The 15,791-nt window shown below is 39.8% G+C and overlaps 1 protein-coding gene across 1 annotated transcript; it reads right to left on the reverse strand.

The window, feature by feature from the left end:
• Positions 1-1,405: 1,405 nt before the first annotated feature.
• Positions 1,406-8,011, reverse strand: casq2 (calsequestrin 2). Its single transcript, XM_067603720.1, has 11 exons — positions 7,510-8,011; positions 5,969-6,053; positions 5,665-5,765; positions 5,441-5,552; positions 4,900-4,973; positions 4,677-4,807; positions 4,480-4,525; positions 4,328-4,382; positions 2,194-2,294; positions 2,008-2,082; positions 1,406-1,909 (listed from the first exon to the last, which is right to left on the reverse strand). Exons 1-11 carry the CDS (start codon positions 7,744-7,746, stop codon positions 1,640-1,642), a joined length of 1,287 nt encoding a protein of 428 aa, XP_067459821.1. The 5' UTR covers positions 7,747-8,011; the 3' UTR covers positions 1,406-1,639.
• Positions 8,012-15,791: the final 7,780 nt, after the last annotated feature.

Genomic DNA, 15,791 nt, shown 5'->3' on the forward strand with positions numbered 1-15,791 from the left:
TCATCTGACAGATTAGTGTATACCCTGATATCTTTTATTTGTACAGTGATGTTATTATATATATATGTGTATGTACATATATATATATATACATATATACATAATTGGTATTTTGGTTAGAGTAGAGTAGAGTAGTTTCATTGTTAAAAACTACCTAGTGATGCACAACAAGGCCTGTAGTTATATTGGTTATACAGAAATGTGAAATACTTACTCTCTATTTCTTAATTTATGACATGTTCATCAGAATTATTGAATTGTAGTAATGCTTTTTATTCCACAGAAAGGTGAATTTTCTTGCACCTTTTTTCTGTGAAGAAGGCAAATTTAAGTAGTAGTGTGTTGTGGTTTAGGACAAGACAGGTATGTGATTAACACATTGAAAAGGATGTAAATATTTATTACACTTTTCCCTGTTATTTCTTACACTCTGTCCTTGAACCCAGGGAGGATTGGGTTTGTATTCATGTCCAGACTAGTTTCTGGGATGCAGCTGTCAGTGTGTTGAGCATAATAATCACAATACTCATCACTTGCACTTTATTTTAAATAAAATATGAATTTTGTTAACATTCTGATCAGCTGTATCTTTGCAGTTTTAAATTCTATAGGTAAGATCATTCAATTTTCTCTAGAGCTACACAAGGCAATTAGTTGCTGGTTTTACATTTTCAAAGCAACACTGGTTTAGTTGTAGGTCTGTTTGTGAATGTAAAGTCCCTGCACACCCATGGATCAAGGAACCTCTCCTGCCATCCGGGGGGCCTGCCCATAAAACCCAAAAGCCCGGTTAGTTACATTCCTCTACATTGTATAATGTGTTTTCTTTCATTGAGGGAAGGCGTCTATCCAATGGTGTAATGACAGTATTATCTCCCTGTGCAGCTGCTGCCTGCCCCATTAATTCAGGTAAGAAATAAACCTGATGAAGGGGGAAGTAGTGTGAGATGAGAAAAGAGATTAGAGGTTTGCTATTGAAAATGGAGATTGCTTAAATGTGGCTTTACAATTTCAAACCTGCCACCTCCTCCGAGCAGAAAATGTACTTTTTCTCCGTAAACCAAATATTCAATCTTCAGTTGTATTACCTGAAAGAGGAATGCAGAATGAAAGGAAATGGAAACAAAAACACACATTTACCATCCAGTTTGGTTTATGGACAATAAGGGCAATGAGCCACAACTCATGTAATCAAATTGATTATAAGTAAAAGAAACAAAGTATTTGGAAGTGCTGCTTTAGGTATTCAAGTTGCTGTTTGAGTAAGTTCTGTGTTGAGAATTAAGCCTTTCACAGTTTACTCCATTAACAGAAGAAATTAATTTGATGACAGTGATAACTGACAAAGAGACCTTTATGTAAATGAATGTCATGTGTAATGTGAGGTAAATGTCTGGTCCAGACATATTAAATATTTGTTTTATTAATTGTGAATCTCAAAACCTGTTCCCGGCTTATTTACATATGGTTGAAAATTACATTTTTGTATGTTAGACAGACTTTTTATCAGCATGCACACCTTCAGTACAAATTTGGAATTCTGCCTTAGTGAGAAGTTTCTTTGCAGTCGTTTGTTTGCAGTCCGAGTTCAAGCCTGAAGAGTAAAAACACTAATCTGTGATCAGGATATACTGATGAATTACTCATCATCATCATCATCATCGTCTTCATCATCATCCTCATCGTCCTCATCATCATCATCACTGTCATCATCTTCTTCGTTATCACTGTCATCATCATCATCATCATCCTCATCATCATCGTCATCATCATCATCGTCGTCATCATCATCATCGTCATCATCCTCAGTGTTGACTTTGCCGGAGAGCACATCCTCGATCCAGTCCTCGAGCTCCTGAGCAGTGGGCAGATCCTCCTCATCCTCCATCTCCATCCACACACTGTCAGCCTGCTCACAGACACACAAAGAAGTCAGATTAAGTCACAAGAAACTCAACTTGGCATTGATGTCGTGTCAGACAGGTCGTCAGGTTGTCATGGACTTACATCTGTAACGTTGACAACTCCGATTTGTGGCCTGAACAGGTCCACCTTGAAGGTCTTCTCCCAGTAGGGGATCAGCTAAAAGGGGTCAGTAAACAAACATCACATTAGACCTTCAGCTTGTGAGCTGATTATCTATCCTCAGGCTGTCTTGTCTGCCTGTTTATGTGTGGAGGTGTCATGGCTCACCAGAGGAAAGTCATCAGGGTCAATCCAAACGATGCTGAGGTCAGGTAAGTGAGTGTTGTCTCGGGCCACCTCCTTCAGGATCTCCAGGAACTCAAAACCATCTGGAAGAAAGTAACCAATAAAATCAGCAGATTCAGAACGCTGCTGCCCAAGTGTTGAGAGTGTTGGAGAGAATACATACATCTGTTTTAAGATATTTTGACATTTCGTGATTCATTCACTTTCTTGCTGAGAATTACAGTAGATGAGAAGAGTAATATCACTCACTTACAATTTACAATTTACAATTTCATTTAGCAGACACTTTTATCCAAAGCAACGTACATCTGAGAGTTGATACAACACAAGCAAGGATCTAGTCAGGAAGGAACAATGCGAGTGAGTGCCACAAAGATAAGTTCGAGTCCGATAGGACGTAGGTGCCAACAGGCGGTGCACAGAGGCAATGCATCAAGTGCATAGAAGCAGATCTTTATTTTCAGTACATCAAGCGTGGAGGTGTTCGCAAAAGAGCTGGGTCTTTAGTCTATTTTTAAAGATTGAAAGGGATTCTGCGGATCGGATGGAGTTTGGTAACTCGTTCCACCACCAGGGAACTACAAAAGAGAAGAGTCTGGCTAGCAACTAGGGCCCTGTTGTGGTGTAGTACCAGGCGCCTTTCACTGGCAGAGCGCAGTGAGCGTGAGGGACATAGACCTGAATAAGGGAGTTCAGGAAGCTGTTTTAGTTGCTGTTTTGTAAGCCAGTGTCAGGGTTTTGAATTTGATGTAGGCAGCTGGGATATTATGAGAGCCTGTACCAAGAGTTGTGCTGCATGCTCAGACAGGTAGGGTCTGATCTTCCTGATGTTGTACAGGGCAAATCAACACAACCAAGCAATCGAGGCCACATGACCCTTAAAGGTTGGGTGGTCATCAATCATGACACCCAAGTTTCAGGCAGAGTTGTGTGTGGGCATGAGTTGGGTTGATTTGAGCTGGACACTGATCTGTTGTTGTATAGAGGGACTGGCTGGGATGACAAGGAGCTTGGTCTTAGAGAGATTAAGCTGAAGGTGGCATTCTTTCATCCATGCCGAGATATCGCCAAGGCATGACGAGATCCAAGCCAACACTGTGCAGTCTTCCAGGGGGAACGATAGGAAGAGCTGGGTATGGTCAGCATAGCAATGGTATCAGAAACCATGGGAGCAGATGATTGCACCAAGTGAGGAGGTGTATATTGAGAAGAGAAGGGGACCGAGCACTGACCCTTGAGGAACCCCTGTGGATGAGCCATGCAGTTTGGACACTTCTCCCTTCTCTACTCTTAAAGATCTCCCTGAGAGGTAGGACATGAACCAATGGAGGGCAGATCCTGAGATACCAAGCTCAGTTAGTGTGGAGAGGAGGTTTTGGTGGTTAACTGTGTCAAAGGCAGCTGACAGATTTACCAGCAATAGAGCTGAGGACTGACCAGCAGCTCTAGCTGAACGTAATGATTCCATTATCGACAAGAGTGTAGTCTTGGGAGAGTGACCCCGGATCGTACAGGCTCTCAGAAAGGAATTCAGAGACTTGGTTAAAACTCTGCGCACTTGTGAGAGTGGTATCAATCTTCTCATAGGTTAAGAGTCTTTCTCAAAATTTCGAGCTATTGCTTTAAAGCATTTACATTGCCAGTAGTTGCCAGTCTAGTTCTTGTATTAATTTTTCAGTAATTTTCTTGTTTATAAAGCACTACATGGTCTTGCATCAGTCTGTTTTATGTGACATGCTTGCAGTGCATAAACAGGAAGTGTTGTTTTTGTTTGAAAGTGCAAGACAAAAACTTTTGGTGAGGCAGCTCTTGGTTTCTATGCTTCAAGCTGATCTAAGAGCAGCAGACATGTTGATATCTTCAAACACAAACTTAAAACCTAACTCATTAGCTCAGCTTTGGATTGGAAAGTCCATCATTTTTTATTGCCTGTTATAATTATTTTATTATCTTTTATCTATTTTGTTTTTTAACTTGTATGAAATATGTTATAGAAACAAAGTTTGACTGTAAAGTTTCTGTAAAGGAGCAGTGTTTAAGGTAAAAGTGTTTTATAGTCTTATATAAACCCATCCAATAAAAAAAATCATGGTATAACATTTAAATGTGCTCTCACCAGGGTCCTCCTCCTCTGCAAAAGCCACAATGTGGATGCCCTCAATGTCATCCTCCTGAGGAGAAAAGAGAAATGTCAGGTCACTGTAAATGTCAGAAAAATGTCAGAAAAGTTGTTAATGTTGCTTCTGCAGCCAGGTGATTGTCACTCACCCACGTCTCAAACATATCTTCTGCACGCAGCTTTCTCAGAGTTGGTCTGATGAAAGAAAATATATTGTGAACTGCAGGACAATACATATCACTCCATGGATGTTACAGTATGTGTGGATACTGTTGACTTCAAGACATTCATCTTTAAAAAAATCAGAATACAGATTTGGTATAGTTCAAAGTAACTCTTGGTTTACCGTCTGTTTTCAGTTATGAACTCCACCAGATCCTCCTCGGAGTGTGGTTTGCCTGGGATGGTGATGGGCTCCTCCATGAAGGGCTCATAGAAATCCACCTCGTTGAGCTTCAGAGTCAGCTCCTTGGCCACCTGAAGCAGCAAAAACAGATCACTCAAGAGGACTGACATGTATGTTTAATTGTTTGTGTGTTTAATTGTTTGTGTGTTTCTTTCTTACTCACAGATTTCTCAAATGTGGCAAAGAACTTAATGTAGGGCTGAAACTGCTCTGCAGCTTCTTTAAATGCATCATAGTCTGAGGATGAAAGACAACAGGGAGAAAGTAGGAATTATGTACAGCACACAGTGTTGTTATAATGCATTATGTCACAAGTCTTGTTTTCTTGATCACACATCTGTTTATGCTATCTTTGGCTGCACATCAGGGAGCGGAAATAGCTGAACTTTGACCTCTACTTAATGCTCCCACAGTTGGTCAGATGGGATGTGGCTGCAGCTCATTGCCACAAGTAAACTACACAAGACTCAGTTCATCCACAGCATGTGAGAGGGGACAAGGCATGGGCAGCTGTATGTGCAGCAGTGGTAAAAATGGATCTGTAAATCCGTAGAGTTGAGGGGGTTAAAATGCACTCATGTTATATTGAAGGGCAAGAGCCATAGAGAGCCCATCATGACTGCAGCACTCTAAGGTACTGAGCAGTGTTTAGACAGTAAAATATATGGTGCAAACACACCATTTTAGACACATTACACACTCACGCTCAGAGTCCTCGTTCTTGAAGTAACCAATGAGGCGGATGTCTTCCTCCATTCTATCAAAGGCTCTCAGCTCCAGAGCATTCCCTATCACCTCCACTGGCTCCTCCAACAGCTAAAGACAGACAGACAGAGGAAAAAAGAAGAGGGTGAGCCTGTAACTTTGGTCTGACTGGTGTTGATTAGTCCCAGCAGCTGGGAATCTGCCCTTAAATCGGTCTACTCACATCCAACAAGAACTCCGCCAGGGTGTTAGCAGAGAGCAAGCCATCAAACTCGATCACCCGATCAGCCTTGAAAACATACACACTGCCTTCCTCTTCCAGGCCTGTGATAAAGGGAAATTTACATACTATTACATACAGTGCATTCAAAGCCTTTTCCCTAAAGTTACTGGACAAAATAACTGTGATTGTGTGTGAACCTAACTCAAAACTTGCAAGTACCAATCAGACAAAGGATGTGAAATAAAGGTTTTTGCTGTGTTCAATAGTGTTATCGTTGATCAAAAGGTGTGAGACATGTACTCACCCAGTTTTTTTGACACCTTTGCGTCTTTGTGGGAATCGACCATTCCAAACCCAATTTCTTTCTCTTCCATGACCTGAGCTACAAGCTGCATCCAAAAGGAAAATATCATGAAGGACTAAATAAGACAGCTGCATTTTCAAAAAGATGTAAAGAAACAGGAGACATAAAAGAGCATTATTCATAAAGGAGTTTTGGAAGCAAAAATCCCAGGTCAATTAAAATGTTCATTGAGGCAGATTCTGTGGGGAAAAAAAATGAATGGGGGCTTGACTGCAGCGTTGGGTAAGGTCTTAAGAGAAAAACCTTAATCCTGAATTTGGCAATATGACAGAAGGGCTCAAGCTGCCCTGGAGGCCATAGAGACACAGTTACATAATTACTTAGACTGTCTTGTTCTAAATATAACCAAAGCAACAGCGTCAGTCTGGCAATTGTTCTGTGAAGTACAGTAGGTGAGCTGAGTGAGATGTGGACTCTCCCACCACAAAAAACCATACTACAGCAAGGTAGTTTACAATATGTCACAGTGGATTACTAATCTGATGTCTTCAGTGCACAGTGAAAAGCTCTGGATGAATGAAGTTATGGTTTTTGGCACAATTAATGGACAGAAAGTGAACAGACCTTAGAAATCAATGAATCAGGAGATGTTAATTAGCTTTGGTCACTAGTGTATGGTAGACTGTGATCAGTCTTTACAGGCTAGTCTTTGTACGTGGTTAAATGGGGGCTCAGTAGTAACATGGCCCACCTGTGCTGTGTAAAATAAGAGAGGCTAATATCAGGACTGCAGGACTGGGCTCAGATTACCCTCAACTGATGAAAGAGCAGCTCAGCCTCAGTTATGTGTAACATGACACGAGGCGCGATGCACAATTTTTTCCTACTGCATGGAATTCAAACAGAGAGATTAATTTAATCTTGAATCAATAAGACTTGTATCCATCTGCTTAGCTGAGCTTCAATACAAGGTACATTCATGCAGTGTTATTTATGGTTTGACAAGTCAACCAAAAAAGCAAACTGGAGAAGAACATTGTGCCCTTCATGTGCATAGCTCAAAGGCATAACACATGAACTCTTAGCCTATTTCTGCCAACAGAGGAGGGCCATGGGGAGAATTAGCTTGATATATTTTTAAGGGATGGAAGCACACAATGAATTAGGCTGAGAGAAATAACTTGACAGCACTGCATCTCTTTGGACAATATTGTGTGCCACAGAGTACATGCACATACACACACTGACCTTGAGGAAACTAACATTACAATTGAAAGATCTGGAGTTTTATATCTCACCAGTTGGCTCTCTGTTTATTGGATCCCTGATGTGCAGTTATTAACATTAAGAGGGTTAAAAAGAAATCTATGTGGGTCTGGTTAATTTTAGTGTTCACAAACTGCCAGCAAACCAAACTTTGCCCTTTCCTTTATCTTTCTTTTCTCCATCTCTTTCAATGACAACTTTCTTTTCTTTAACATTTTTAATTTCTCCTCCACCTCTTCTCTGCCTGCTTTATCTTGCTCTTCCTCATACTTTACCTCCAGCACCAACTCAGTCATCTGGTGTTGTTTTTGTAGCTCCTTGTTGTCCGGTATAGGCTCATGGTAGAACAGGCAAAGCATGCTGTACTTCTTCAAGGCTTTCTTGTAGTTCTTATCATTGATGTCAAGAACCCGGTCTTTCCCATCATACTGTGGGAACTCTAGACCCTTCTCAGCCGGGGCCAGAGGCACAAGGCTCAGGCAGGGGAGCAGAAACAACCAGAAGGAGAGCATCGTCCAGAGCTACCACACACCCCCTGAAAGTCAGAGTGTGGTTTTGTTTCACAGTGTAAAGGTCACTTAAGCCCTGTGATAGGGTAGGGGAATGTGGGAAATGCTGCCGAAGGTTTTGAGGTAAACGAAAGTGGGTCCGTCAGTGGCAGTTATCAGGCATCCCAAGCTGTCCACAGAAATCCAACTTCTACAAGCATCTTCAGGACCCAGAAACTCTTTCTTCCACTGTGGTCCTCCTTCACGCCCTCTCTCTGACAGACACAAAGGAGAGAGAGGGCCAGGCCTGTGAGGGACTAGGGGGGCGGATACCATACATAGCAGTACTTCTCTCTCCCTTGCCCTGTAGGACAGGCCCATTTTTAGGAGACCAGTTGTTTGAATGCTAAAAATAAAACTGCAAGTGAGAAAGAGAGATAGCGGGGGTTTAATAGTGAGTTGCAGTACTTTATCACTGGGATGTCTCTTCGAGGGACTCAGCGATGAGCCCCAGAGATGTGGGGGTTCAGTTATTTTAAGATGTTTCAATCTGTGAGGACCAAAAACAATGTGGATGTGTGGTGCTAAAAAATGGTGGCATATTTTAGGTGACAGCTCAGGAGACAATCTGGCAACAGGTGTTTTAAGGGCAATGTGTTCCCATGAGTTTAGCAACCATTGGTTGAAAAAAAATGTTTATCTATATATGCTTGAATTTTGGTATGATTTGCCTTTGCTTCTCAACAAACGTATTCACAAACCTATACATTTAATCAAAAATCTTCCCCTTATTCTGTTTATATTTCATCTTTACATATCCCCTTTTTAACTATTGACAAAGCAGCAGGAGCTGCGCCTCTCTCTTTCATCTTCTACATCTGCACTCTCCACTTGTGTCTCAAGTAGTAGGATATTCTTGAGAAGGAGCCTCTGCTGACCTCTGCAGGTAGAACAGTGTATGTGCTGCTGAACCACGAGAGCTGCGGTAACACCACTCCTAAAAGTTTAAAGATCCCCTATCCCCTCCAGACATGTTTTAAGACATACAAAAATACTCTGCCTTGAATGATATTTTTGTCTGATGTGATCTTTACATAAAAAAGTTCACACACCTAATTAGGGAATTTTAAAATGACATCTACTCATTCTACTTCATTATTTGAATATTCGTAGATGAATTAATGTTTTCATTTCAAATTTCAACTGTTGGACACAAGATGTCTCCTCATCACACTTGTATGTTGCATACTGAACCACGACTGGCTTCCAAACTAGTTCTGCTCATAGATACAAGCCTTAAACTCAGATTTTCCATAAGCACAGAGAAACTTTCCACTTCCTGAAGCTAAAAACAGACCTGAAAACGGACTTCTAGTGTCAAACTCACAAACTGCACCCACATCATTCTGCACAATAGAACTCAAACATCAAAGTGAATGAGCAAAACACATTTTGAGTGGAGAGGGACTTTAAGATCCTTATGTAGTCATTCTCAAGCAGAAAAAAGTAATAGATAAATGTTGAAATGTGGTGTGAAGAGGTGGTAGTAGTACAACTGCAATCTTGACCCAACATGAAAAAAGAGGGACCAAGCCAAAACTTTGTCAATTCAAGGATCACTCTTATATAAGAAATTAACTGTAACAATTTCCGCTTATAAATTATTAATTGTATTAAATAACATGTAGTTTAAACTCATTTCAAATGAACATTCAGAACATGATGGGTGGTGTTAATGAGTTCATCTGAAAGGGCTGTGGGGGAACATCAGACAAAAAAGATTGCACTGTAATCTTTTACAGTGAATCACTACATTATTGATGTTAATGGAATGAAGATGGAGCTAGACCACAAATTACATGCACAATATCGATTAGATTTTATTATTCATATCACAAATTTGACCAGCATGAGCAACATTCACAACAAAAGAAAGGATATCAGGGAAGGAAAGCTTTTTAAAGCAGTTTTGGTTACTGTATGTTGCTGCTGTTCTTGCTACTGATGATAATGTGATTTGTTGAAAGTTAAGTGCGTGTATTATCTAGCTGCAAAGTTAGTTATGACATCACTCTGTTGTAGCTGAGCAGTCCAGTCCTCCTTGATGTACTGGTGGTAGGGATCATTAGAGTGCTCCCTTCTTTTGGATTTGACTGTGCTCACCAGTATGGCCACAATAATGAAGGCAAACATGCCAATCATCACCGCCAGATACCAGATGACATTCCTGAAGTTCTCCTCAGCCAGAGTCTTGTCCAAAGCGTTCGCGGCAGCTGTCTGGTTACGACTCCAGTTGTCAAGGTAATAATCCAAAGCATTGGTCAGGGACTCCTCCAGGTGAAGGGTCAGGTTGGACCAATCAGATGCACTCATCTAGTTGGAGAAAAAACCAGGGATCGTTTTCTAGGTGTTTGCTATTTGTTTATTACAACTACAGGACTTTAGATTCATGCAAGCTCAATTCTACAACTGTGTAAGAGAAAGAGTGGAAACAGTTGACTAAAAAGCAGAAAGTCATTTAAACAAGAGCCAATGAGTATCTTAAACTTGAGTGAGTGGTGAGTGACCATTTGTCCACTATAACGGTGGTCTGACAATCAGCACCTTGATATGTATTCAAAGCAACATACAACAAGATATAGAGCAAGAACAAGAAAGGCCAAATTATTAGTGCCCAGACTGTGATTTAGTTGCTTCAAAATGATTTTGTCTACCCACTTATCCTCTCTCAAACACAATTCTACAGCCAACTGTATGAAGAACAGGAGAGAAAGGTTCAGCAGCCTAAAATCAAACACAGAACAAGATATTTTTGTCAGCTTTTCTATACTGTACCAACCTTTTTCCGGGTTTCTGAAGGCCAAATTAAACTGGTCTGTAAATCCTTGGAGTGAGAGCACAACAGAGAGGTACTTAGAGCAGCAAAGTCCTTCCTACTTCACAAGTACACCACTGCTCATATTTTATTTACTCTTTTAATCTTTGCACTTGGCTGAAAAGTGGATTATGACTGTGTGTGTATGTGTATGTAGCGAGAGGGAAAGATAGTGGGGCATGACCTTGAATATGTTGGGTGTACAAAAAGCTGATATTTTCCTCAGCTGATAAAGAAGGACGAGCACTGGGAGTCATAATAACCTGCCACACTCTGAGAGAGAGAGAAATACAAATCTTTCTCAAATAACAGTAACTATGCAGGGCAGGAGTAATGGGAAATTGACCTAAGTGGTTTGAAAGTGGATGGCTAGTCTGTTTATTCATCTGTAATTCCCAATTTGCCCACACAGTGGGAGCCCAACACAAGGGAACGTTAATATCAGTCTACAGTGGTTTTAATGTTGCTCTGACTAGATGCATTTTAGAGTCAAACTCACAAGCATTTCTCCAGTGAAATATTAGAGCAATTTCCTTCATATAAAATTAACATTATTTTTCTTCTTGTTATGTGTTAAAGCAAGTGTGTGCTATTTGCTTAAGTGCTTAAGAACGGGGTCTTCATGTTAAGGTAATGTGAGGTATCAGTGTCAGCCACAGAGCAGCACCCTGGAGTCATTAGAGATCCATCATCTTGCTCAAGGACACTTCGGCGTGGTATCTGTTTGCTGACAAGAATGCTTGAAACTGGATCCTGTGTTTGAAGGGGCTTTGTTCCTTCCCTCTGAGCCACACTGCGGGAGCGGATGACTCCCGCCACTTCTGATCATTCCCAGATCATTTATGTTTTGCTTTGCAGTGCCAGTGGGACACTATGCTGACTCTCTACTCTGTAAAGTGAAAGAACAGAACAGTACGAGCAAAGAGCACAAACACAAAGAAACAGATACACACAGAAAAGTGGAACTGAGAATGAGTTTGTATCTGGTAAAATTCCATAGCCTAAAGGAGTAGTGAAGAGACAACAGAGCTAGGAAAGGGAGACGCAATAACAAGACCTTTATCTGTTGAAATTCATGTGCAATATTCTGAGCAAATTTTTTGAACTGTGCAAAGAAAAATTTGCAAAGGAAATTGTATCTGCATTGCAAATCCACCATGCTTCTCGCTAAAAAACTACAAGTTGGTGTGTTATGCAAATGAAAATGATGAAAGTTATGAAAATTTGCATGTGCAAATAAAGGTAAAGTGAGATGTTGCATAGCAAAAAGATTCAAGGTGACTCCCCAGTCTCCATATTGTCATGACATTCATGTCAATTCCTGGTCAGTTTTCAGAGTCAGCACATTTTTAATATAACATTTCAATAATCTCAGGTTTCACAACCTAATGTCTTGTTTTTTGGTAACTTCAGGAATGTCTCTGTTGGCTCAGAGTGATGAAAGGACGTTACAAAACAATGTGTGTTGAAATGAATTGACTGCAGGGAACCACAAGATCTGACACTATTTACTCACTAAAGGAGGGGAATATCACATCAACCTAAACAGCTTCACTTTATTTCCCACATAATGTTTGCAACAGAATCACTCAGAGCGGCAGACACATCATTTGCTATATGGCAAAAGTAGGAATATCCTGGTATAATACACTGATAAAAGGATCCAACTCTAAAATAAAAACATAAAAAGTAAAGATAGGCCTATGTATTCAATCTTTCATGTTGAGGGTAAAAGTATTCCAGCTTTGAAGCATTTCACACTTTTTAATAAGCCAACCTTCGTAAAGTCATAACTAATTGTTTATCAATTGTTAATAAATCATTTTCTAATGCTTTAGATATCAGTTATAAGAACAAGCTTTTGATTGCCAGGTTGTGAAAAATCCCTTTGCTGTTGTTTGAACTTTCTATTCGGTAACAATGCGGTTATACAGGTTGGTAATTCATAAATGCAAGGGGTTTTTTTCACTTTGTAATGAGCCATCTGCAGCTTTAAATGTCAATAAATAATTTAAAAATGCTTTTTAATTAATTAAGTCAGCAGTTGTATACATCGAGTAAATGGTCAAACAGTTCACTAAAAAGGATTTTTCACAAAAATTCCTTTATTTATAGCTTATAACTGATCTATAAAGCATAAGTGAATGATTTATTAACATTATTAAGCAATTACTTCCAACTTATGAGCCTCATATAGTGCCTTATTATTGAGTTATACTAATGTATATGAAAAAGATTTCAAAGCTGCAATACTTTTACCCTCAACATAAAGAATGCTGTATTGAATGCATTTTACTTTTATATAATAATGGTACCCATTATTCTGTTTAGGATATTTCATTTTACATTTTCTGACCAATGAACCACAAATTATTGTCTCTTTCATAAGAGAGTGAGTAGAATGCATTGGAAAAGTATCTGACAGAGGAAAATATGAAAAAAAGGCCCATATGATGTAAATACTTGAGTAAATTCAAAGTGTGACAAAAATGTTGTGAAGTATATCTCCCCCTGGGTGTAAACAAGCTGTGGACTGAAATAACCAGAGGCGCAGTGACTTCATTACAAGCCTGGCTGGATTAAACATCAGTGGTCAGAGACGGACCGGAACAGCAACAGAAACCCCAAGGCATGACTGACATATGCAAAAGAGAGGGACGTGCCACCGGAGCCAGTGAACCATAAACCCCCTACTAGGCTTGTATGTTACATAAACTCTGAAATGCAGATTCACATACACACACACACTGACGCCATGATGTGCCTATTTATTTATTCATACATAGAGTCAAAGTGCGTTGTGTTGCGTCACATGCTAAGTGTCTGTGGTTATGCCATTCCTAAAGCGAAAACATAAATCAGTTTTCTGTGAGCCACAGGAATCAGCATACATTATTATATAAATGAGTACAATCACAACTTTGATGAGTTTTCAGTTGGCAGAGTACCCGCTCCCCTGGCTAATGCAAGGAATTATATGTAGGCTACTTGCTATTCAAATGATTCATTAGATTTTTGAATTGAATAGAAATAATTCATGCAGTAACTTGTGATGGGATTGATCCAAATCTTCAAATCTCTCCCCTCTGATTTTTTTGACATTAGGGGCGCCAGTACATCTGTACTTTTCCACACATGCAAATGAGGCTTCTTGCTTCCGTTACCACTCCCTCTGCTGTTGCAAGTGATTATTACTCTCATTATCTCACTGATCTGCTTTGACGGTAAATACATGTGAACTCTGGCCTAGTAAGGGTAGAGATAAACAAGACTATGTCAAAACCTAGTATGTGGCTGAACCGTGTATGAGCTAACTTCATCATTCAATCAGGCAGCAGTCACTCGGGGTGCATTCAGATACCTATACTACTGTTTAGTATGCAAGAAAAGGACCTAGTATGTCCCACTATATAGTATGTGAAATGCATTATGCCAAAGGTAGCAGGATGTCCTACTACTTCTGGTCGCATTTTGCAGTATGCAAGTCAGCATGTTTTTCTGTCTTTTCTGACCCACAATCCTCTATGAAGCAGAAGATACATCACATCAACTGAGCTGCCAAGAGCACAGACCAATGACTGCGTATTGACAGTGCAATGATGGAAGCTTGTGCAACAACAGAAGCAGCAATGACAGATGAAGTGGTATGTCCCACCTGTATGCAGCATATTCTGTCTGGATATTCCAAATTAGGCTTTATTACGAATGTAGCATTTTCCAATTAAGACAGGTGGAATATGCCAGTATTATTCATGTTTTTGGAGTATTCTTTGGACATGTATACAGCGCATTCGGAATATGCATCTCAATTGGGGTTTTTACCGTAATTTGCGACACACGGCCTCTTGCCTGTTTACGGTCAGCTCTGTGCGTTGTCAACAAACCAACTAGCCAACAGTTTGCCAACAGAAATGCTAAATTGTTGTTTGGCAGACAGTCACTTATAGGATGGGTGGACAAAAAGAAATATTTCATGATGAAGGGAGTTAATTAAGCATCTAGATCCATTTTTTAACTTCTCATTGTGCACATTTAGGGTGTTTCTAACTGTAAATTTATTTATAAACTAATTTGTTGGAGCCACTGTGTGTAAAAGTTGCATATTTCAAATTGTCACTGGCAGATTTGATCAAGTGTAACGAGTTATCTCCATGAGATGAATGAAAACACCGTCTCCAGCTGCCTTTTTAATGTTTCTTGCTGACTCATTTTAAAATGAGAACCCAGGGGGTGTTAAATATGCACTTGATGGCTACATACATAATATTATGTTAAAAGACCAAGTCTAAAGCTCCATGTCCCGTGCAAATAATCTCAGCAGTTGATGATTAATGCAGAAGACACGGAAATAAAGTAACGTGAGAACTGTGTGAATGGTGTTTGACAGACGTAACACTATCTCGGGCTACGAGTTTAGCTAGGTTTATTGAAGGGTAAACATCCCGCAAATTCAATAAAGAGCGACAGAGGTGCTAACTTTCTATTCAAATGATTCATCAGGTTTTCAATTCAATAGAAATAATTCATACAGTAACGTGTGTAGGGAGTAATCCACATCTCTAAATCTCTCCCCTCTGATTTGTTTGGCATTAGGGGCGACAGTACATCTGTACTTTTCCACACATGCAAATGAGGCTTCTTGCTTCCATTACCACTCTCTCTGCTGTTGCAAGTGATCATTACTATTATTATCTCACTGAACTACTGTGACAGTAAATACATGTGAACTCTGGCCTAACAAGGAAAATAGATTAAGGTTATTCAGGTTATTATGGATTAGGGGTAGTTTAAAGACCAATACAAGACTGGGTATTAATGAATGTTGCCACCAGTTCATAATGAAACATCTATTAGCGATACTGTGATAGCGTCTTTACCATCACATTATTGTTAGATGCGATGCAAGGTCAGAACAGAAATGGGTAAATCTCTTATGTGTGTTCCAAACTGATATCCTAGAGAGTTTGTCATTGCCTATTTTGAACAATCCTTTATTGAGAGGCCACCATGTGATCGGCCACTCCCACACAACTGAATCATGTTTTGACAACAACTTGGAACAAAACATACTTCTTGGCATTTGTAGTACCCCTTGTTTGTTGATTTAAGATGGCTTGATAGTTATGCTTAGCATCGTTATTTTTACCATCTCCTCTGCTTATCCTTAAACCATAAATTAGAAAACAAGCCTATG

The sequence above is a fragment of the Thunnus thynnus genome, chromosome 11, assembly GCF_963924715.1.
Source record: "Thunnus thynnus chromosome 11, fThuThy2.1, whole genome shotgun sequence".
Taxonomy (NCBI): Eukaryota; Metazoa; Chordata; class Actinopteri; order Scombriformes; family Scombridae; genus Thunnus; species Thunnus thynnus.

Excerpts from the sequence above, each read along its gene's own strand:
- casq2 (XM_067603720.1), bottom strand. The coding sequence starts at position 7,746 with ATGCTCTCCTTCTGGTTGTTTCTGCTCCCCTGCCTGAGCCTTGTGCCT. Across the intron at positions 5,766-5,968 it reads AAAGGTGTCAAAAAAACTGG|GCCTGGAAGAGGAAGGCAGT; the intron begins GTGAGTACATGT and ends CCTTTATCACAG. Across the intron at positions 4,974-5,440 it reads CAAGAACGAGGACTCTGAGC|ACTATGATGCATTTAAAGAA; the intron begins GTGAGTGTGTAA and ends TTTCATCCTCAG.